This window comes from Amblyomma maculatum, chromosome 4 (assembly GCF_055883805.1).
Source record: "Amblyomma maculatum isolate TAMU_Amacu chromosome 4, ASM5588380v1, whole genome shotgun sequence".
NCBI classification, from domain to species: Eukaryota; Metazoa; Arthropoda; class Arachnida; order Ixodida; family Ixodidae; genus Amblyomma; species Amblyomma maculatum.
The window spans coordinates 195,966,154-195,989,801 of record NC_139347.1 but is presented as its reverse complement, the minus strand read 5'-3'; the positions used below and the strand labels follow the sequence as shown (position 1 = coordinate 195,989,801).

The 23,648-nt window shown below is 43.2% G+C and overlaps 1 protein-coding gene across 2 annotated transcripts; it reads left to right on the top strand.

Moving 5' to 3' along the window:
* The first annotated feature begins 422 nt into the window (after positions 1-422).
* On the top strand, positions 423-10,240 carry LOC146193948 (uncharacterized). Of its 2 annotated transcripts, none has more exons than XM_084602905.1 (4): positions 423-1,234; positions 2,558-2,614; positions 6,148-6,222; positions 6,576-10,240. In XM_084602905.1, exons 1-4 carry the CDS (start codon positions 1,023-1,025, stop codon positions 6,580-6,582), a joined length of 351 nt encoding a protein of 116 aa, XP_084459031.1. In that variant the 5' UTR covers positions 423-1,022; the 3' UTR covers positions 6,583-10,240. The 2 variants fall into 2 exon arrangements, with proteins under 2 accessions (XP_084459031.1, XP_084459030.1); XM_084602904.1 differs by having other exon boundaries at positions 444-1,234; positions 6,145-6,222.
* The last annotated feature ends 13,408 nt before the right edge of the window (positions 10,241-23,648 follow it).

The following is a 23,648-nucleotide window of genomic DNA, read 5'->3' as shown; positions in this document are numbered from 1 at the left end:
TATTTTTATGTACTGGCGGTAAGCAGTACATTTTTAAGGCGTCTGCGCATGCAGACTTTGTCGGGCCTGGGGCGGGCCAAGTGGAAACGCGGGCCAGGTACGCGCTAGCTGGTTCATGTGTGCATGGGCCAGGCCCAGTCCCGGGCTTGGAGTTATGGGCCCGGGCTGGGCTCGGCCTTTAAACGGTGGGCATGGGCCGGGCCCGGACCGGAAAATCAGGTGCAGTGCTCTAGTCATGGGGTCGAGCGTGTGTTAATGCTGGAAGCACGTAGAGCATGAAAGCTTGCAGCGCGAACCCAGGACCCTTTTTGTAAGAAATTTCTATAAGCCATCCAGATATATCAACTGGGAATTAAGTTCTATAAACAAATTAGACCATGCAATTTACCATGGGCAGTATCAAATAACTATATATGGTCCTCGAAGAAAAAAACTATGGCAATTAGACCATAATCGTTCAGCGGTTCAATTGTGCAAGTGCGTTACTGCAGGAAAGCCAAATTCAATTTCGAGCGACCCGGGAATTAATCTTGTGCCCTGAACGTCCGTTTCAACTTGGATACCGCGGCTGCGCTCATGTACCCATGCATGCATGTTCAAAGGACAGTCCTTCATGCTCTTCAGCGTTTGAATTGTTATCCCGAGAATGAAAACAAGTGAATTAAAACGATGTAGGCCAAGGATTCTGTGGCTTAAAGGCTACTGTTGCAAGGTAGTTTTCACAAAATACAAAAGGCAGGTGGCGCATAGTACCACTTAATTTCAGTGGTATGTACATTTACGTTCATGATCTACACTATATTCACCAGATATGTGGCAGTTATCTATTTAATCACCACACCAACCACGCCAAACCATAGATCCATAGAGTTAATCGACAAACACACACCGCTTTGCCAAGGGAAGGCCTAGGCCTAGCTGTAAAGGCAGGACGATTTCTGGATACGTTTTATTGGACTGATTCGTCGATGTGCGTTCTGTGACAAAAGGGGGACTGTGGAACCTGTGGAACGACGCGCGCTATGCCTTTAAGGTGCAAACGCCACCTTGAGCAAGATATGTGCTCATGCACAGAAAAACAGAAAATCGGCGGTTCAGAATGCACATGGCTGCCGAGACCTCTCATGCCTCTTCGAGCGGTGGAGCTTCTGACTTCGACGCCCCCAGTTTGGCGAGATCTACGACGACGACAGTTCTACCGACAACTCTGCAGTAGTACAAGGCGGCCGGAGAGGTAAATATATACGTTCGAACTCGGTTGGCTAAAGACGCGCGGACTTTACTCAAATCTGGGCTTGCTTTCATGGTGTTAATTCATTTCATTTGAAAACATAGAGCCGAGTCTAATAATTGTTCTGGGGTCGGAAAGCGCGATCTTTGAGGAGCGTCTCATTTGCATAAGTGTGTGCGCAGTCGAGATCTCTCGTAAAAAAAAAAAAAAAAAAAAGAAAAAAAAATTGGCGGAGGGGGGGGGGGGGGGGTTATAAGTACGCCAAACATCCCGGAAGTTGCTACTTTGAATCTCTCACTGCCTGGGCGCTGGACATTACACTGACGCCATGTTTACTGACCTTTTACAGTAATTGGCACGGTATTCCGTACAGCACCTTCATAGACTAAGTGTCATCTTAAATAAGCTCTCTGCTCCCAGTGGGCTGCAACCTATGAGAGTAGGAGGAGGGGGAGGGAGGGGGGGGGGCCTCCGGCTTTGTCAAGCTGTCGCTTGTGACAGCTTTTACTGCGGGTCTCCCGCGCCATGTATTCATTTGGCGCAAATAAAACCATTATTATTATTATTATTATTATTATTATTATCATATATGCAATCACAAATAATGGAGCTTCCAGCAACAGGCACTTAGAGAGAAAACCAGAACCCCGCATAATCTTTGTTTAGCTGTTGAGAGACCTTGTCGAGATGCAAAAACAGGATTTCTAGGAGGTCCCTTTTTGTGAGGTGATCTGCACGTGACTGGAGAAGTGATTTTAATGGTTTACTGTGAATCTCACAGTCCTGTGGTGATAGACAACATTGAAAAAATGGAACTGCACAATAAATGAGATAATGAGGAAAATATTTTTCTGCCACCACCGTCACAATTACCCTACATCTCTCAAATAGTTCCATCAATGTTTTTCTGCCGCTTTGGAGGAGGAAAACAGGCCATATCAGTGTGAGTCCAGGACTAGTCTTTTATGCATTACCTCCACGTCTGATTGTTAAATAGCTTGTGCTTGGATTCTGTGAGCTGAAATTAAACTAATGCATCACCCTTGCCCTAACTCTACTATTTTAGTTCCATGCGGTTAACATATGAACCAGGATATATTATTTACATTATTAGATATATAGCATAGTAGGAAGGGCCGCTGTGTGTGTGTGCGTGTGTGTGCGCGTGTGTGTGTGTGTAAGGGGGGGGGGGGGGGCACATGCACTTCAGCACGTTGCATAGAACTCTACATTCGAAGCTTTACTTGAATGTATGTTAACGGTGTGCCCGATGTTTCATGAAAGTCGGCTGATTTAATGTCTAACATCTATGCTCTTTGTTACCAGGTTACACAGAGCATTGATGAAGACGAGGATAGAGAGGTGCCCCTGGATTGATGCCAGGTATGAAAAAGGCTTTTGGCAGAGAAAGAGAATGCTCATGGCACAAAGTTGTCAGTGTTTAATTACATATTTGTTTCAGTTGCCCCCACTACAAGGAACTTCATATTCGCACAGTACGAAGTTTCTCGATTTATAATCTGGTATCTAATTTTCAGCACAGTTCAAACTAAGCACAGTTAGCATAGTTTACACATGACATCTCACACTGCATTCTTTCCTTGATGGTCTTTATTTTGAGATGTTTCAAAATACCTTTTATTTCTCTGTTGAGAAACTTGGTGTCCTATTAGAGCTGCCACTAAAAAGTGATAAATGTGATAACCAATAACCCTGCCTTTCTTACACCAGGCCAAAGCAAGATATTGCTTGCCAGTAGGCACAGATGTGCATGACACTCTCCTGGAGCAGCCGGCAACAGCGCATGTAAAATTGTAACATTTTAGTTTGGCCTGTCCCAGAATTTGTTATGGAAACGTTACAGTAGCTCTTGTGCTTGTTTTTTTTTTTTTGTAACCTATTGTGCTGCAAGTAGAAAAAAAAAAAGAAGATTGAGGTCTAAAGATCCAAACTAAAACTGCAACCAGGGTCCAAGATTTCAATTTTTTTTTTGTCAAGTTTCAAGTTTATTGCACTTCATATATGATAGCATTACATACATAATAAATAAATACAAAAGGAGTCCCATAGTGAAATATACTGTACTGGGACCTCCTCAGCTAATTAAAACGAGTTATGAAAGGGAGCAGTGGTTACAGCAAATGTACAAAGTAAAAATATAGTATGTTATAACAATAATAATTTTTTCCCTTGCCTCTATAACAAATGAATGTTATAGAGGCAAGGAAGAAAAATTCATTCTGAAATTATAGAATACCCCACAAAGAAGTAGCCGTAGACAGAACGACAAGTAGTATCATATCATAAAAAAAAATGAAAGGAAGAACAGCAGCATAGCGTAAAGTAATACAAGAAAATACAAGTATCCATTATTCAAATATTAATACAAACAAGTGAACATGTGCAAGAAAACAAGTTTTAAAAGTAACTTTTTATGAAGTGTGTATGAAGTATTTCATTAGTTGGTGGCACTGAATGATTGAAGAATTGAAGAACAAAATGAGCGCCATTAAACAAATGTAGCAAAAGTCTTGATTTGATGTCCGGAGGTATGTTATTCCATGCTTTGACTGATGTGAATCCAACTACGGTAATTAGTGCACACTCTTGGCAGGAGAAAATTACTTCTTGATGAAAATCTAATGGTATTGGGGTCAGTAAGATCTTGACGATATATAAACTAGAGAAGATTGTTGTTACTAACAAAACAATATGTGAAAGTGCCTAAGTTATACGTGAGTAAGGCAGAGATGGGAAGAATGTTAAGTTGCTGAAAAAAACTTGGGAATATTGGCACGGTATGGGCTGAATGTAAATATACGTAAAGCTTGGTTTTGTACGTGTTGTAGTGGTGTGATGTCACGTGTGAAGGATATGTGAAATCCCAAGTCGTAATGCAGTAATTAAGATGATTATATATGAAAGCATAGTATTATGCTCATATTCATGGAGAAAGGACCAGGTTTGCAGGTTTGAAATCCATTTATCGCTCTGAACACTGATAGCCTCAGGCAAGAAACAGGAATTAGTGGCTGAGTTGCTGCTAACGCAAGGAAATGGCTTGACAAAAGCTGAAAAATGAGAGCACCTGTAGGAGGACAGGGTTTCCAATGTCACCAAGTTGCAGTTTCCAAAATACACAGTGTTATCAAGTGTGTTTACCATGCTTAGGGGACACCCTATCTGAGGTTGGTCATCAATAAATATAAGGTCACTCACTAAAGTCTGTTAATTTGCTTCTGTCAAGCTTTATTGATGACTTTAAAATCATAATTTTAATGCCAATGACACCTATAGTTGTATGGATGTACTGAAAAGTCAGTGGCTCTTCAGATACTTTTTATTTTTTTCTTTCCCATCTTTTAATACCTGACCCATATCACAAAACAGCACTTTAAGCCCTGGTCACATTGTTGCATAAACAGGGATGTGGCTTTGATATGCACCACGCTGAAGGTTTTTTAGTTTTCTTTCAGCTTGAGTGTCACTCGCGCTACCAAGAGTGAGATTCTGTGATCGGTAATGCCTGCGATAATTATGCAAAAAGCAGTTCAGTGACTTGGAGAGGTATGTCACTGTGATTTTGGAGGGAAGTGGATAAACAAAAATATGCTTCAAGGCTTAGTCAGGGCTTTGTCACCTTCTATGCATCAAGATTGGTAGGGCCTGAATTACTCTTTTCTCCTCTAATTTAGCAGCTGCGCAAGGTGTAAGCAAAGAATTGCTAAATATATACTTAAATATTGTTTAGCAGAATCAGATCTATGTACGTATCTAGCCTGACCATTAGGAGGAGCCATGTGTGGCTCTGGAAGAAGCAAAATCATGGTCAGTCAGTGCTACCACGTGCATCTTCACGTTTTTGCTGCAACAAGAGCACGCCATAATTACCCCTCGCAGCACACAATTACTCGTGTCTGCCATAGGATGCCGCAATGTTAGGAGACTCAGGTTATCATAAAAGACATAAAAGATGAGTGCTTGACCTATGGCAATGTAGTTGCTTAAGATTTACACTTTTCCAATGTACATTTAGTTATTTAAATGTTTAGTTCTGGAGAATTGCTGATTTTAACTCTAATGCCACTAAGACTACTAAAAAAGGTGCTCTTCCTGGCTGAATATCGTTCCAGATACTGAAATTACGAACACTTTTTGGCTTGCAGTTGGCAAGCGGCCATGTAGCAAACTTGGCCTTCCAGCGTTCACCATGTAGCATTTCTCCTTTTCCTTCCATTGACTCCCCTTAACATCCAAAGTGTTTACATATACGGCTTTAGGTGGGCGTTTCAATCAATTTCAGTTATAACAGTTGCTTTTAAAATTATAATTGCCATATGAGCACTTAAGCCTTTCACATGCAAGTGAGAACTCCAGCAATTTCTGCCGGAGTAACTAAAAAACTTATTTTGAGCTGTCACGGCAGCTCGAGCTCTCCAGTTCCAACCTGTTGGAAATTTTTTGCTGTGTCGATGCCGCTCACCACTGAGTTCACTCAATTGCTTGCATGTGAACCAGCCTTTATGTGAAGATTTAAAAAGTAATTGAACAAATTTTAGTTAAATAGGAAACTAGCAGGGATAGCTATTGTCTCTTTAAACGTTTATTGAGCCTCATAAACTGATTATAAAAATGAATTGCATGTAGTGGCCATCTTCTCTTTTTTTAAAGAATTGGTTCTGTTGTGTCCACTTTTCTGCTCCCCCTCCTTGGTTTAATGAAACTGCCATGCAACATTGATTAATATGCTACTGTCATATAATAGTTGTAAGTGGCGTGCAGTGCTGTTCATGAAGCTTACCATGATATGAATATTTTAAGCCTCTAGTAATTTCAGAAAGGAAAGCTGGGCTAAGTTCTTATTGAGTGAGGCAAGATTTTCTCCTCTGGACTCACATTTTTTTTTATCAAAGCAGGAAGAAGTGCCAGTACCTTATCCTGTGCCAAGTGATGCAGACAGCTCAGGTTCTGATGAAGACTGAGGTCCTCAAGTGAGCATGTTTCTTTTTTTCTGAAATGCTGAAGATTTAAATGCCAGATAATTCCATCTTGACACCAAAAGCGTTGAATGAAGTGCAAATGTTAAGCATTTTGGGCAGATAACCTTTCTCTGGCTTGCATGTTCAGTACATGCTCACCTTTATGCTGACCCTAACAAATGTAAAAAAATGGAATTTATCATGCAAGGAACCATATCGCACTGTTTGTCAGTAAAATACACCTGTCATTGTATCAGTTAGACTCTGCTATTTGGCACTTATGTATAAGTGGACTGTAGGAAAATTTGATGTGAACTAACATTTTCCTCCAATTAATATTTGTGGAATATCTCATTTATTTTAAGATGCTGACTGCAGAGCTCAACAAAGTACTCTGCAAGTTGCTGATGAGAGGACACAAGTTGCAGCCCTTCTCATGTCCTATGTGATGCGTCATAAAGTCAGCGACCAGGGGGATGACAGACCCGCTGGACCTGCTGAATATCATCTAGTACCCAGGAAAAGCTCAAAAAATTGAAATATACTTGCTTTTCAAAGCTTTGGGTGTACACATTCCTGAAGCTGAGAACCACTTCTATTGTCTTGATTGTACCAGGTACTTGGGTAGTACAGCTCAGATTGAGATTCACTGCGAGAACTGTGAATGGGATATTGACATAGCCTTTTGCTCTTCCTTCCTTGTAATTCCTTTGAAAGAGCAGCTTCAACGAATTCTTGGGCAGCAAAACTTGAAGTTGCTTCCGCAAAGAATCAGAGGAAGTGTGATGACGTAGTGGATGGCATAGAACATGCCAGGCTGTCGGCTGATTTTTCAACTCACAATATTTCACTATTGTGGAATACAGATAGAATTAAAGTGTTTTAAAAATTAACGTTTGACATCTGGCCAGTTCAGTGTGATATTCTTGAGCTGGACCTTGCAGTCTGAAAGCAGAACAGGCTTATGCCTGCTATTTGTTTTGGTTTTTCAAAGCCAAACATGACCACTCTTTTTACACTCTTTGCAAAGGAGCTACAGAAGCTTTCCTTAGGATTTCCATTAGTTAAACATGGAGAACAGGTCCAAATAAGGGTATTTGCAGCTGCATATTCAGTGGATGCCATTCGTTCAGCAGTCGGAAACTATAAACAATTTAATGGTTTTTTATGGGTGTGGCTGGTGTTACTACCCCGGGGGCTCTTCGTACGAATATTGAGATCCTGCTCCAGTGTGCAGGACTGCTGTGAAGCATATTGAAGTGGCTAGAAAAGGCACATCTTAAGTGCCTGTTTATTAATAGAGTCAAGGGACCTTGCCTTGCCTTGACCTCGTTTTGATGTGGTGGATGGTTTCATCCCCGATTACCAACATTGTGCCTGCTTTGGTGTCATGTGACAATTACTCAAACTGTGGCTAGAAAGCGAGTATGACTGCCCTTAGTAGAAAAGAAACAAATTGACTCAGCTAAATAGCCTGGTGTTGACCATCTCACCTCCAATAGAGATCACCTGCACACCAATGAGGTTTGAAGACTGAGCTAGGTAATTGGAAGGTGTCAGACCCCCTGCAGACCCCCTACCATGCTCTGTACAGAGGAGGGCTCCTGCTTCTTTGTCGAGCAAATAGGTACTTTGGGCATACCACTTCTTTCTTTTTATTATTATTTCTTTTATTTTTTATTATTATCATTTTTTTGCTGGAGGTGCTGCGATGTGCAGGTCTGAGTTACTCCTTTAGACTGAACCAGCTCTGCTAGATGCTTTAACAATAGTTACACGAGTTGTGTCGATACATTTCATAACTCCTCTGTGGTGCACTGTTATTCACTGAAGCTTGAGCTCCAGAAGCCTGCAGTATTGGTGCAATAGGCATTACCTTTAGTAAGTGTCGGTTTCCTCTTTCACTCCTTGTTTCCACTTGTGCAGCTTTATCCATTTTGGAAGTTTTCCAGTCATGGATGCTTACTGAGTTTTTTATTGCCTTTACTTCTACATTTGTCATTTTTGCTCATTCTTTTTCCAATTGTATACATACATATATATATGTACATTTTCCTTCTCCCTGCTAAGTGTTTTGCCATTGTTACAAGTAAGCTTGTTTTTTTTTCCTGTCATGTGGCTTCTATGAGGTATGTATTTATAGTTGTGCTTCATTTACCCTTTCATACATCTTTCCTAATTTTGCCTGCTTGGCGAGTATTTGGGTACAGTTTAAACCTGATGTAGTGAAGGATGTGTTCTCTGTGCATCTTCTTTTTCCCATTATTTTTTGTCTCTATGTTTTTTTTTTTTTTTTTTCACTTTCTGGCCTTTCATTTTTTTTTTCTTTTGCACCTCTTACAATTGTAGTCTAACGGGCCTGGAGGAAAGTGGTGGCACATGGAGCACTGAACGCAGGGCTCCACTTGGGAAGAAAGAGATAAATGAAATAAAAGTTGTTCCTCCCCCTAAATCTGCTACTAATATATCTTTGTCAGTTAATGAGAGTGGGCACGTTCCAGATATCTTGTCTTTGGTGAAGTGAATTCTTCGCTGCTGGCTTACTCAGGCACATTGACAAGATCTTGCCTTTATAAGAAAAAGCTGCTTGCCGAACTGCACTATAAGCACTTGCTTCCACTCTGATCAGCTTTTGAAATGGTAATGAAGGCTTGGAGCATCATGCTTTGAAAGGGTGATATAAAACGGGAGAGAGGGGGGCAAGTGATCTGAAAAGGCAAGCTGTTGGGTATACTTATGTTCATCTTGACATCTATTCATTAATAGCTTTCTGTTGCCATTGAAAGTCACAATCAAGGAGTCCAGCAAGGTCATATAACATTCACTGCTCTTGTGAATGCTTGAGGCAGCGAGGCTTGCCGATTCTGAAAGTCGACAGTTGGAACTTGCATGTTCTGTGCAGGGTCGGTGCCAAAGTTGGCTAGAGCTGTTGTGTCAGTGACAGAGTGGCAGGGTCAGTTGGCGGCAATATCAGTAAGAATATTGTAGATTATTTTGTCTTCATAACAATATTGTTCAGCGATTACGAAGCCAGCGGCTTCCTCCCATTTGTTGAGTGTTATGGCAGCAGTAATGGGGCAAAGGGGGCAGGTGGGCATCAGCTTCTTAGGCTTTGACTGTCTAGGCTTTTGGCAAATATGGTCAGCTACGAATGGGCAGGATGCTTTGAAGTTAGTGTCTTTTATTGTGCCTTATGTGAGCATGAGTGTATTTAGCACTAATCCAGCGGTTCAGGGCATAGCCAAATTGTCTAATGCTTGTGTGTCTGCTTGTAGTGCTTTCACACTAAAAAGAAACAATGGGGACATAGTGGATTCAAACCCAGGAATTACTCATGGGAAGCAAATATGAAGTGCTGTAGCTATAACTGCAGTGGATCCCCCCATGTGCAGAGTGCAACACACTCTTGCACTGTGCACTGGATGTCCTCGTCTCCATCAACTGCCACCTGTGCACAAAAGCTTTCGCACGTCTTACTCGATTGTTAATTTTTTTTTTTTTGATGCTCAAACAACTGGGTTACAGGGAACTACATAGGATGGCTAAAACAAAGGCTCATAACGCAAGATGAAGCCGTGGTTGTCTCTGGCTTCGTGAATGGGCTAAGCTTATTGTTTTGACTCCATTGCCCTTCGGGTGTCACTTGGCTGATTCTAATGGATGGCTCGTATTCTCACTCATTTCATTTTGTAGAACAAGTGCTGTTATATTTTGATTCTATTATTTTCTTTGTGCAGTCACCATTCTTTGTTGGTTTAAAATGTGTAATAAATTTTTTGAATGTCTTGCAACCTTTGTGATTATTGTCCTACAATGATACATACATCACTGAGCAGCTCATAAGTTGCAAAGGGACACATGAGTCATGATTTCCACTTTTTCTGTGCTTCCATATATCCGTAAAGTTTCAACACATTGTTTAAATATGATTTCAGCCATGCCTACTTGATGAAGCAGCGAGTCTAGAGCTCGAAACTTCATAGCTTTTTGCAGATTCATTAAAATAAAGATGCCAGATAAGGGATTTCCTTTTTTTTTTGCACAGAAAGGAACAACTATAGATTGCAACAAACACTTGTTTGGAAAGTTAGAGGGCATAAAGAAAAGCTGTTTTCTTTTACCATGATGAAAATAACCACATTTTGCTCAGCCTGACTGGATTTTGAGTGTTAATTTTCTGTCTTTTGCAGAGTTAAAAAATAGCCCTGGGCTAAAGCGCTTACCTAAACACCCCCCCCCCCCCCCCCCCCCCCCTTTTTTTTTTGTCCTTACTCACTTTTATCCTACACTTCTGCAATATGCCCCATTTTATTCTATATATATTAAATTTAAGAAGGACAAGATGTGATTATTGCAATTGGTGCGAGAGTGATGCATTAGTTTGGCACCACACAGAACAGAAGCAAAGCCATTAACAGTCAGACATGACTAGTCCGGCACTCACTCTGACATAGCCCATTTTCCTCTCCTAAAGAAGCAGAAAAGAACAGACAGAACTATTTGAGAGATGAAGGGCGATAGTGATAGGGATGAAGGTGGCGGTGTAAAAAAAAATTACTTGCATCAGCTCTTTCAATTACATTTTTTTATGTAGTCCACTGTCACAGGATGGAAGCCCGTTATACTTTGTGGCACGGGCAGAGGCTCTTTATTTTTCTTTCCTTTTGCATGCCTCAACATAATATATGTCACAGGATGGAGGGGAAACTATTAAAACTTCTGTGATAATATAAGCAGGTGCAGATCACCTCACATGAAAGGGGCCTCCGAGAATGGTGGGGAATCCCTGCTTTTGCAGCTCGACAAGGTCTCTCCTGTTGCTAAACAAATCAGTCGGATTAGGCAGGGACCCCGTCTCATTCTTAGTTTTCCTCTTTATACCTGTTGCTAAGTTACGTTATTTGCCGTCCTATATATGAAGCAGGTTAGAATAAATTGGCCCTCTCCTCCTATCTTCGGAGATAAGACCCTGGGCCGCAGCCTCCTTAGCCCACATCTTAATTCAGCGCTGCTTGGCCACCAGCTCATTAATGGCCAGAGATTAAGACCCGCAGTAGCAAGAAGTCCCTTTTAAATGAAAAAATATTGGGAAAGATGGTCAGCTTGATGAATGTAGCTCAGTTTGACATTATCAATATTTAAAACCATGCAAAAGTTGGAAAAAAAGTGTGTTCCAGAATGAGTAAAAAGCCCGACCTGCTCGGTCTCACTTTGTGCAAGAACTTTTTGGCAGTTTCTTGGAACAGGAGCTTGTGGGTAAATGCAACATTGAATGGAAGGAAGGAACAGCTCAAACGGACCGGACGTAGGAAGGCGAGACAGGCGCATGAGCAGCTCATGTGTCTGTCTCGCCTTCCTACACGTCCCGTCCGTTTGAGCTTTTCCTTCCTTCCATTCAACATGAACCAGCCAGCCCGACAAAGCTCTCTTCTTGAAATGCAACATTATGTCTTTTGCTTGTCACCATACAGTGCAATAGCGCCTATGTGTGTGTCAATTTTTCTACTGGATTAAAATTTCAGAAATTGTTGAGCACTCTTTCTGTGAATGTAGCTTTGTTGCATATGCAAAAAATATATCTTTCATTACCTTTGAAATAATCCACAGAAGGAATTAAGGGTTGAGCAATGAATATGGGTTCTGCACACTATTCGAAGCACTGTTTTATGTGTTTAAAAAAGCTCGCGCGGTAATAGGTAGTGTAATGTCTGTGATATTGTTAGTGGCCCCGGGTCCAGCAGGAGCCAGAGACAGCTTGAACACACATGGCAATGTAGTGGACCCACGGACGGCAACGAAAATGACAGGAAAACAATAAAACAAAAAGAGCATCCTACATGAATGGCATTGTTTAATGCCAATGGCTGGCAGCGAGGTGTGGGACAGCAGCGTGCGTTGCCTGCATGTGGCTTGGAGCGCTGAGTGCTTGCGTCAGATAACATACGGGCTGGCGGCTGGCAGGGTACCATGATGCATTGCCGAATGCCAGTCTCACGCGGCCACGTTACCTGACCGTTCCAGCTAACAACGGCATCACTGTTCGGATGCGCACGTGTGGCCAGTCCGCACGAGCTGTCATCCACATCTACATCATTACAATGCATTTTTATTTGCACAAGGTTTAATGATCATTAAATTTAGTCCCCAGTGTCCGTTTATTAAAATTGTACTTTTGACAAATTAAATACACATTTGCAGAAATACATTTTTAGTTCATTGCCAATATGCTACCCCAAATATGATTTTGAGCACTGATCTTTGAAGGCAGCTTGAAGTGTGCTTGAAATATATTTTCAAGGAATATCCATTTTCATAATTGAGGTATACTTTAGGCACATTGCTTTCACATTTACAAAAGTACATTTTAAATTCATTTTCAAGATGCTGCCCCAAATATAATTTTAAGCATGGTTTTTCTAAGGATGCTTGAAGGGTGCTGCAAATATATCTTCAAGGGCCACCCATTTACTATACCTGAAGTGTACTTCAGACAAATTTATTTCATATTTGCAAAAGTACATATTTAATTCATTTTAAGTATGTAAAAAATGCCTACATATTTTTTCACCTATTTGATCTATACTCGAAATGTACTTTCAGATACGATATTTTTGACACATTTTAAAAATACATTTTGAATATTCAGCAAGGAATTTGATGAACATATTTCAGACATATTTTGAGCACATTCGTGAATACGAATTACATTTAAAATGCGTAAAAAATATGCCGCTGTGTATTCCAAACGTACTTCTTTTTGCTAAGGGACTTTATGCACCACTGCACACCCCTGGCCTTGGTGACAAATTTCACCACCTCTGCCTTGTTCCCTACAAGGTCATCGACCAAACTTCCCCAGTGAACTACAAAGTCACACTTGTTGATCCCCCAGCCGACCTATACGCCACCGTGGTACTGAAATTGTTCATATTTCTCGTTTGAAGTCATTTGTGCGCCGCGGTACACCGGTGTCCTAGGAGCGACAAGGCTAGCCGCTTCCGACCCTTCGGGCCAATTTTGTGTCTTTCATGGATGTTCTTCATTTATAGATACATCGTCATCATCCCGCGGCACTGATTCCTGCACGCGCCTGGGTTCGCCATCGGAATAAACGCCAGGCACGGAATACATTGCCTTGCTTTCACGGCCTTGCCGTGTCGACCTCAATATCATCAATAAACAGTCCAGTCACATCTATAGAATATGGGAGCTGGTTAATAAACTGAATGATAACTTCTCCCCTTTCATAATCCCATTTCTATCATCTTCTGGCACTAGAAGAAACGAACAGGAACACTAGACATTTTAATCGAACATTTTTCTACACTCTTAGGTTCTGTGCACAACACAAACGTTTTCTTAAAATACAAAAACATGGCCGAAAAAAGACGTTTAACAAGTGGGAGCACGAAGGAAGATTATAACAATCTATTAACCTTTCAAGAAGTAAACAGGGTGCTAACTCCGGCAAAACGACAGCATCTGGCCTGTATTAAATACACCAGGAAATGCTCGCATATCTTTCTACACCCACTGTATGAGGCTAGGAGCACTTGCGAGATGTTCCTGTCTCAGGAATATTCCTGAGAATATTCCTGAGACCTAGACGAAGCTATTATTGTACCTTTCCTGAAACAATGAAAGCCACCAACCGCTCCTGGCAGTTGTACACCCACAACTCTCACAAGTGGTCTTGCAAAGTATTTTTAAAATGCTCTTAATACCAGATTAGCATTTGTCCTTCACTCCCGAGAACTTCTATACATTCCCTAGTGTGATTTTAAAAGCAGTGTTCTACAACGGACTGCCCATTCTGCCTGGAAAAACTTCTCCGTGAAGTATTTATACATAAACAGCTCTGCCTTGTCGTCTTCTTCGATATGGAGAAGGCACACGATACTACATAAAGGTTCGGCATTCTTCGTGACCTAGTAGATTTAGGCATCCGCGGCAGGATGTTAAACTGTCTGAAAGGCCTCATGTCGATCCGATCATTTCGTATGCGCCTGGTCCCACCGTTTTCAAAGACCTTCCCTCATAAGAACGACGTGCCTCAGGGTTGTATTTTAGGTACAACTCTCTTTAGAGTAAAAAATAAATTACATTAGCAAAATTACACTGAAATCCATATGTATTCAGCTTATGTTGATAATGTACACGTCCTCTAATGTATCGCCGTGTTAGAGACAAGTGCAATTGACCATCGAAAAACTAGCATCATGGGCAGACACAAATTAACTCGTTTTCTTCACAAAATCAAGAGCTGTTCAATTCTCTTGCAAACGGGGGTTACAGACAGACCCTACGCTACACTTAAACGGAGTGAATTACTGGTAAAACGAACAACAAATTTATAGGCCTAACTTCTGACAAAAAGCTCAATTTTCTGCCTCACATAAACAATCTGAGAAAAAAACAGCTTCCAAATCTCCAAATATACCAAACGTTCCTTCACTAAAGTACTGGGGTGCTGACATGGTGCGGCTTCTAAAAATTCACTGACCTATTGTGCGCTCCTCCTGAGACTACGGCTGCATAGTGTATGGCTAAGTTAGAGCATGATATTTAAATTATACCCGGTTGATAACTAAGAAGTGCGTCTTTCGGAATATCTACAGGACATCACCTATATACAGTCTACATTTAGAAACAAAATGTTGAAATGAGAAAAAATGCACTTAACGGGTCTATATACTTAAAATAAGATCTCTGTCAAAGCACATATGTTATTCCATTGTAACAGAGTGCCTTTCCTGAACGATATTCACCAACAAACCTCATGCCGGGAGACCACTACACCTGAAATTTGAACAAATATGTTACGTAAAGATGCCGACCTACTGAATCTTTTACCTGGCATTGCCAAAAGACCTAACCCTCTACCTCTATGGTATATTTTTTATCCTATTTGTGACCTCAGTTTAACACAGTTTCAAAAACACTTAATTTCACTTATCTCTTAGAAGAAGGCAGCAGAGCAGGTAACCGCACAAAAGATAAGAAGCACACACAAACAGAAGAGATTAATTATTTCAAGTCAAAGGAACATACAGTAGATTCAATGACGCTTGCCCGGACGGTTCAAAAAGAGCTGTTTAGGTCGCCAGCGCAGTGGAGTAGAATGGGAGAAAAAAATTAAGATTTCCGCAGTGTGCATTTATGTTTACAGCAGAAGGCTATGCTATCTTTGTCGCCATAGAGAAAATAATGAATGACAACGTCACAAACAGTATTATCTACACAGATCCCTTAAGTATAGCCACACCACTTCACTCAAAAATACTTGTTATACCACAGACTGGGAGACATCTTGCACAATATAACAACACACACTGATGCAGGACGAAACGTAAAAGCCTGCCGGGTCTCCTGTCCTTTTGATCGAATCAAAGTTAATGAGAGAAACGACGTGTGTGCTGCTCATGCTAAAGACAGAAAAAAATAATAGTCGAAATGCGATTTAATGCTTGCTTGAAGTTGGTTTACATAATACATTGCTGCAAAATTGGCAATTAACTTGGAACACTTAAGTAAATAACAAACTACACCATATAAAGCCCGTGGTAGAAGTTTGGAAGTCGAGTGCCCACCACAAACGCTCCAAGAAAGAGACTTTAAGGATTCTCCACAAGGACACACACATTTAACACATAATTTAATACTAGTAAAACAGGACAAGCCTCTATGTGATGCATATGGACCTGAGCTAACCATCATCCTCATTTCACTGTCATGCAGACAGCTTGAAACACTAAGGAGAAAAAAGTTTGCACTGTTTTACAAGGAACATATTGCTCTTCGCCCAGCATTGCTTTTAGGTGAAAATCCTCTTGCTGATTTGTCCTGCATTTTTAGATTTTTCACGGAAGAAAACGCTCTAAACGAAATATAGGATTTAATAACTACATTCCATCAATGCAATATACCTTTAGTCTTGCGGTTGGCGCATTGTAGCTTCAGTTGCTTATGCGCCGCTAAGCACAACAAAACGCACAACACTTTAAATGCCCTCTTCACCGAAACTGCCCCATTGGCGTTGTGAGCGAAACATGAGGAGCCTTTGGGAGCTGGGCTGGTGGTAGGTGGTAATTGACATGGCCGTACACTAACTGAGCGTAGGATATGCTGGCATTGCGTTAGCAAGGGCTGAAACCTCGGGCCTTTGTTTTCATGTGGAAGGGTGATATCAGGATCAGCCTGCCACGACCATTGCATTGACGTTACCCCTAGGCACGCAGGCATGTTCGTACGGCTTGGTTAAAGCAGGGCTTTATACTTGGGCAAGTAGTCTACGCTATCGTGTCATGCCCTTAAATGCGGATGTATTGTTTCTTAGGCAAGCGGATAGCAAACTCATGGCAACGGGCCCTTGTAAGAGTGCTGTCCCCTTTTGTTCTTTCTTTGTATGTTGATATGAGCGCACTGCATTCTGCGTTACGCGGGTAGTTGTTGGCCAGCGGGACACGTGGCTGGATCACAATAAGCCATGTGTCTGCACGACTGCTGTGTCGGTCGAGCAGGCATGAAAGTGGGTTCTCCACAGAGCGCCGGTGACCTTCGATGAGTGGAACGGAACGCTGGGTTAAATACGCACTGCTGCTGCAGAGTCGCACATGTCAGCGTTAAGTGGCCGGATCAGCGGAGAAACCTGCGTTTTCTTTGTGAGCGAAACTTCCGAGCTTTCTTGTAGCCTGCAGTAGTCGCCACGAGACAGGTATTGGGATGTAAATTGGCCACCGAACTGTTCGAAATCCACAGACCGCTTGACATGGCGTAGTCAGCAGCAGCCGCCAACTCAGGTTACACCTTTGATATTGGAGGTGTTTTAGTTACGTTTACTTTCTCTTCCTTCTTCCTAGTCAATGTGTCACTATCTAGCGAACGCCACGGAACGAAGCTAACTGGGCCGCACTACGATTCCCTTTTAGTGTGCGTGGGATTCTGCTGGGCGGCAGTGCGCTCACAGGAGCCTCAAAAGAAGGCAACTCAAACGATGGGTTTCACTTTGAGACTGACCGTCTATTTAAAAGAGTGGAGCAGCATTTTAGACAAGGGACACACATGAAATGAGAAAACTGGGAGAAGGAGAGCAGGAAACGTGTCCCGAAAGGTGATCGGTCTTCGCAGGGAGGTAGAGAGCCGCCTGCAGCTTCGGCCCGTTCACGGGTGTTTTGGGGTTTCGATGCGCGGACATCTCCAATTTTCTACGGGAGGTGGTAATCAAATCCTTCAGGACCCTTGTATCTCGAGGCACACCCACGGCCGTTATATAACATACAGGCGCGTTAGTACGGGCTGTTTCAAGTGGAGCGCTACTTTTATGTCGGGTGGTCCTTTATACAATGTGGTAGTTACGTATGTACGCTAATGAGTATGTGGGAGACAATATGGCGCAAATTAAGGACTCGTGAATAGGTGGGTAAAAACATGCACTTGCACAAACCTGATCCACAGTCGAAGCCGCAAAGAGGGCATTAGAGAAATACATCGTAGCGTGATCCGTCACTGTGACCTGCTAACGCGCGCCGTCAGTGCCCGCGCTGAATCAGGGGAGGCGCTTATTGGCCCCAGAGCGGCAGATTCGCGTACTGACTTATAAAGTCCCTGTAACTGGGAAAGTACCGCAACTGCTGGAGTGGCGCCGCCATATTTGTTCCAGTTCAGCCGACGTGCCCATAGCTCTCACAGCTTCGGAACCTGACGCTCTGATTGGGCGCATTTCATCAATTTTTTGGGACAGAGGTTTACGAAGTCGGGCTTAGATTGTCGGCAAAGAAGTAAGAGACAGAATTTGGCTTTTGTGCGAATAGCATAGGTTGTGAAATGAAACAGTGTAACGCAGGCAGGGCTAGCTAAATGCATCGACTGTGTGCATTTTATGATTGAAAATAATATCCGAGCTGGTAAGGAAATTATTCCGGGTTAGCAAACATGCATGAGCCAAAGATTTAGCGTGCACTTAGTCAATTTTGGCACTGTGACTTTTAAAAATAAAAGATTATTAAATTATTATTGTAGAAACTCCGCGAGTTTTTCTCGTATTAGTTTTGCAGCTACTGCTCACATTTCGATGCTCTTAGAATCACGTTTGTTTGGCACTGAACCCCTTTAGCATGGCAAGATATACATTCGGCAAGCTGGATTGTTAGTTTTCGTCTGCATTATGAAGCGAAGCTATTGTTAAGGTTTATTCACAGAGCACAGCCTGCTGCGCTCTGTTATGGAGAGCCTCTTTTTCACTTGCTTGTCTTCTTCTGTGCGCATGCCTGACATTTCCCCCTTCGCAGACGAAGCCCCTGGGCTGTCAGTCAGAGTCCCGAGAGTGGCAGCGCTTCATTCTTGCGACATGGACTACTTGTGTTTTCCGAAAGGGGTGGTCTTAAGAACATCGGCGAGAGACGACGCAATTAAACTTGTAGCGCAATAAATGGGCCTGTGTAGCGCGACAACAGCTTTTGGGACAAACCACGCTTGCGAGGAGGTGTTCAGAGCCACACTTAGTCGCAGGGAAGGTAGTAGACATCCTGATGCCGACGATCTTAGCGTAGCGTAGAGCAGTCCTGCGAGGCCAGAGTGCGTAATCGGGCGACTCGACGAACCTCTTCAGCGCGGCAGAGGGTGCTCGAAACAGAAGGCTCGGTGTCGAGAGAGAATGGCAAAATGGTGTCGAGAGAACGTCGAGGCGGACGGGCGTATAGGAGGGAAAATGGACTATAAGCAGTATCTCATGCTTCGAGGTTTTATAGGCGTAAGTAATGAATGGAAGCACGTTATCCCAGTTCTTGTGCTGCGAGTCAACATACATCGCAAGCATGTTCGTCAGTGTCCGGTTTGTACGTTCAACGAGGCCATTTGTCTAGTGGTGGTACGGTGTAGACTGACGCAACTTGAAAGTACAATAGCGCAGAAGCTGTTCGACAACATCTGCCGTAAACTGGCGGCCTCGGTCACTGATAATGACACGAGGAGGCCCATGACGGAGGACGACAGCGTGAAGAAGAAAGAAAGATGTCAGCGGCGGTGGCGGAAGGGATGGCGGCAGTTCTACAGTAACGCGTGAGATGATCAACGCGCACGATGACCCAACGATTGCCTTTCGACGAGCGGGGAAACGGGCCTATGAGGACAGCACCCACTTGCTCATATGGTGTCGTCGGTGGTGTCACCGCATGTAAGCGGCCCGGCGGAGAAGTCGTGGGGAGCTTGAACCGCTGGCACATCACACAGGAGTTCACGTAACGCTGAGTCGTTCGACGCATATTTGGGCAGTAAAAACGTTCCTTAATGCGGGTAAGCGTCCTGGCAAACCCCAAGTGCCCAGCTGTAACGTCATCGTGCATAGCGTGTAGAACAGAGTAGAGGCTAGCCGGAACGACTAGCAGAAAGCGTGCACCGCCGGACGAGTAATTTTTCCGGTAGAGCAAACCATCGCGAATGCAGAAAGGGCTTTCAGGTGCCGGATCACGAGCTTTTTCAAAACGTGGTACCAAATCTTGATCTTTTCGTTGTTCTCGTTGGAATATGACAAGATCCGGAAATGGGACAGAAACGGCGGCAAGATAGTCGTCAAAGTTGTCATCGCAAAGGGTATACGAGAGGTAGCCGCGAGAGGCAGTCAGCGTTGGCATGTTGGCGACCACTTTTGTACCACACTGTAAAGTTGAACTCCTGAAGGCGTAATGCCCAGTGGGCCAACCGACCGCAGGGGTGGCGCAGATTCACCAACCAGCAAGCAAAGCGAATGATGATCAGTGATTACTGTAAAAGCACGTCCATAAAGGTACCAGCGAAACCGTTGTACGCCGAAAACGACGGCAAGGCACTCTTGCTCCGTCACGGTATAATTGCGTTCAGACTTGCTGAGGGTGCGACTGGCATAAGCGACAACGTGTTGATTCCCTCCATGCCATTGTACGAGCACAGCACCTACGCCGATGCCACTGGCGTCAGTGTGGAGTTCAGTGGCAGCTGTCGGGCTGAAATGACGCAGTATGGGCCGCGAGGTAAGAAGAAACTTGAGCTGGCGAAACGCAGAATCACATTCGGGAGTCCATTTGAAAGGAACATCTTTCTGCAAGAGGCATGTGAGTGGGTAGGTTACGTCAGCAAACTTGGGGTTGAAGCGCCGAAGGTAAGAGCAAAGTCCCAAGAAGTTCCTGAGTTCGTTCACAGACTTCGGCTCTTTGACGCAGCCGACAGCTTCAATCTTTCGTGGGTCGGGCTTAACACCATCTTTGTTAACCAGGTGCCCAAGGACAACAATCTGGCTTTCGCCGAAGCGGCAATTAGAATTCAGCACGAGACAGGCTTTCTCCATGCAGTTAAGGACAACAGCTAAAAGGCTGTAATGCTCGGCGAATGTCCTTCCAAAAATCACCACGTCGTCTAGGTAACACATGCAAATTTGCCACTTCAGTCCACGCAAAAGGGTGTCCATAAATCTTTCAAAGGTATCCAGGCGCATAGCCCGAAAGGCATCACATTAAATTGTTATAACCCATCTGGAGTCACGAACGCAGTCTTCTCTTTGTAATCAAGCAGAACTTTTTGCTGGACTAGTTGGTTCATTGTGACTTGAGTGAAACAGCACGAAAGAAGCCCGAAGGCGAAGCGAAGAAGGAACAGGAAAGAGCGCTGACTGACAACGGAATTTTATTGAACGAAACTCGTGCAATATATAGGAAGGCAGTGGAAAAGATAAACAGATGCCGTCAACGTCACATGGCGGTAAAGAGCCAAAAAGCGATAAAAACATAACAGGGTGATAAAGCTAAAAGTGTGCTGATTTCAAGAAGAGATGAAAACAAAATAAAGAAGTTTAAACTTGATGACAAAAACAGTAAAATGAGCATGGTGTAAAGAGCCAAAAAACGGTAAAAGCTAAAAGTCAACTGAATTCGAAAATGGATGAAAACAAAGTGAAAAAAGTTACACTTGAAGACCTAAACAGTCAATGAAACATGGTGTAAAAAACCATAAAACAGATAAAACATCGCTAGCTGGTAACAAGTATAAAACCGATAAAAACTGACCAAATGAAATTGTGGAAAAGATAAAAACTAAAAAAGATAAAATTCATCGAGATTTTTGGCATGGCTTCAAGGTTGGAAGCCTCATGCAAAAATGCGGACATTCGCACTTTACGATTTTAACTATCATCAAGGCTGGGGATGTCCTTCAGTTCATCCAGTCGCTAATCAGTCTCCTGCACGCAAAAAGGACTGCCGCCAGCGTACACGCTACTGGAAGCGATGCTCACAGTGATTGTCAAGCTTCAGCTGCTGCTCAAGTGGGCGCGAATTTCCAACTTCTTTAAGTATGCTTAAGTTACTTTATGGCTACTGATGTATACTGTAATGAAGTGTTCAGGGCTCTTTACAATGATTAGCATTGTTCAACCCAATTTACTCATCGCTAGTAAGTAGATTGGGTTGAACAATGCTAATCATTGTAAAGAGCGCCCAATTTACTCATCGCTAGTAAGTAGAATGGGTGCAGCGGTGGCGTAGTGGTAGAACATCCGCCTCGCATGCAAGAGGACCGGGGTTCAAATCCCGGTGCCGCGCAATTCTCCACCGGATGAAAAGAAAAAAAAATCCGCGTGTCGATGGAATTGCATACACAGGTTTGGGGTGCGACCTGATGCCGGTGAACACCTCCGGCAACGCACTCCCTCACCAGAACAGGAGTTGGCCGCCCTGGTGCAGTAATCGGCCGCAACCTCCTATGATAAGCTCCATAAAACTCCGGCCCTCAGTCACCAGCGGCTGCGGAACAACTGACCACGGCGGCGGTCAGACCTGTGACGCAGCAGGGGGTGCTAAGAAAGCCTGGCTCCGCTGGACAGGCCGCCATTGGAAACTGACCCTGGCAACGTTTAATGCTAGAACCCTGGCTAGTGAAGCTAGCTTAGCAGTGCTGTTAGAGGAACTAGAGGGCGTGAAATGGGATGTCATAGGGCTTAGCGAGGTTAGGAGGCCGAATGAGGCATATACTGTACTGAAAGAGGCTTACCAGAGAGGCGACAACTAGGAGTAGGTTTCCTTGTCAGTAAGTATATAGCGGGTAATATAGATGAATTCTATAGTATTAATGAGAGGGTTGCAGTCATCGTAATTAGGCTTAATAAGCGGTATAAACTGAAGGTTGTACAGGCCTATGCACCTACATGTAGTTATGATGACCAGGCAGTTGAAAGCTTCTATGAAGATGTAGAATCGGCAATGCGAAAAGTAAAGACGCAGTATACTGTACTAATGGGCGATTTCAATGCCAAGGTAGGGAAAAAACAGGCAGGAGACAAGGCAGTAGGTGACTATGGCATTGGTTCTAGGAATAGCAGGGGGGAGTTACTAGTTGAGTTTGCAGAGCGCAATAACTCACGAATCATGAATACCTTCTTCAGCAAACGGAAGAACCGGAAATGGACATGGAGAAGTCCTAACGGAGAGACTAAAAATGAAATCGACTTCATAATGTGTTCAACCCCCGCCATTATGCAAGATGTAGAGGTAATCGGGAAAGTGCGATGCAGTGACCACAGGATGGTGAGGTCCCGAATTAGCCTAAATCTGAAGAAGGAACGCAACAGATTAGTAAGAAAAAAACCCATCAACGAATTAGCGGTGAGGGGGAGGACAGAGTTCAGGATATCGCTACAGAATAGGTTTTCAGCTCTAACTGAGGATGGCGACATTACCCTAGAGGCAAGGAACAATAATTTCAGAGATATCATTACTGAGTGCGCGGTAGAAGTAGGCGGTAGGATAGTTAGAGAGGATACCGGTAAGCTGTCTAAGGAGACGAAAGATTTGATTAAGAAACGCCAGAGTATGAAAGCTTCCAATCCAACAGACCAGATCGAATTGGCCGAGATATCAAAGCTAATCAATAAGCGCAAGGTGGCCGATATTAGGAAGTATAACATGGAGAAAATTGAGCATGCTGTAAAGAACGGGGGAAGCCTTAAAGCGGTAAAGAAGAAATTGGGCATGGGCAAAAACCAGATGTATGCAATAAGGGACAAGGCGGGCAAGGTCATCACTAATATGGAAAAGATAGTCAAAGTAGCCGAGGAGTTCTATACAGATCTCTACAGTAGCCAAAGTAGTCAGGACAGTAATAAGATTGGCGGTAGGGAAAAACAGTCAGACGTTCCACCAGTGACGAAGGACGAGGTCAAGAAAGCACTAGAAACTATGAAAAGGGGGAAATCAGCTGGAGAGGATCACATAACTACAGATTTGCTGAAGGACGGGGGGGATATCGTGCTAGAAAACCTGGCCACCCTGTATACGCAGTGCCTGGTGTCATCGACGGTACCGGAACCATGGAAGAATGCAAACATTATCCTCATTCACAAGAAAGGGGACTCTAAGGACCTTAAAAATTACAGACCAATCAGCTTACTGTCTGTTACGTATAAGGTATTTACTAAG

Bases quoted from the DNA above. Each gene is read 5' to 3' on its own strand.
- LOC146193948 (XM_084602904.1), top strand. From the start codon at position 1,023: ATGCCTTTAAGGTGCAAACGCCACCTTGAGCAAGATATGTGCTCATGC. The intron at 1,235-2,557 runs GTAAATATATAC...CTTTGTTACCAG, and splicing joins AGTACAAGGCGGCCGGAGAG to GTTACACAGAGCATTGATGA. The intron at 2,615-6,144 runs GTATGAAAAAGG...TTTTTATCAAAG, and splicing joins TGCCCCTGGATTGATGCCAG to CAGGAAGAAGTGCCAGTACC.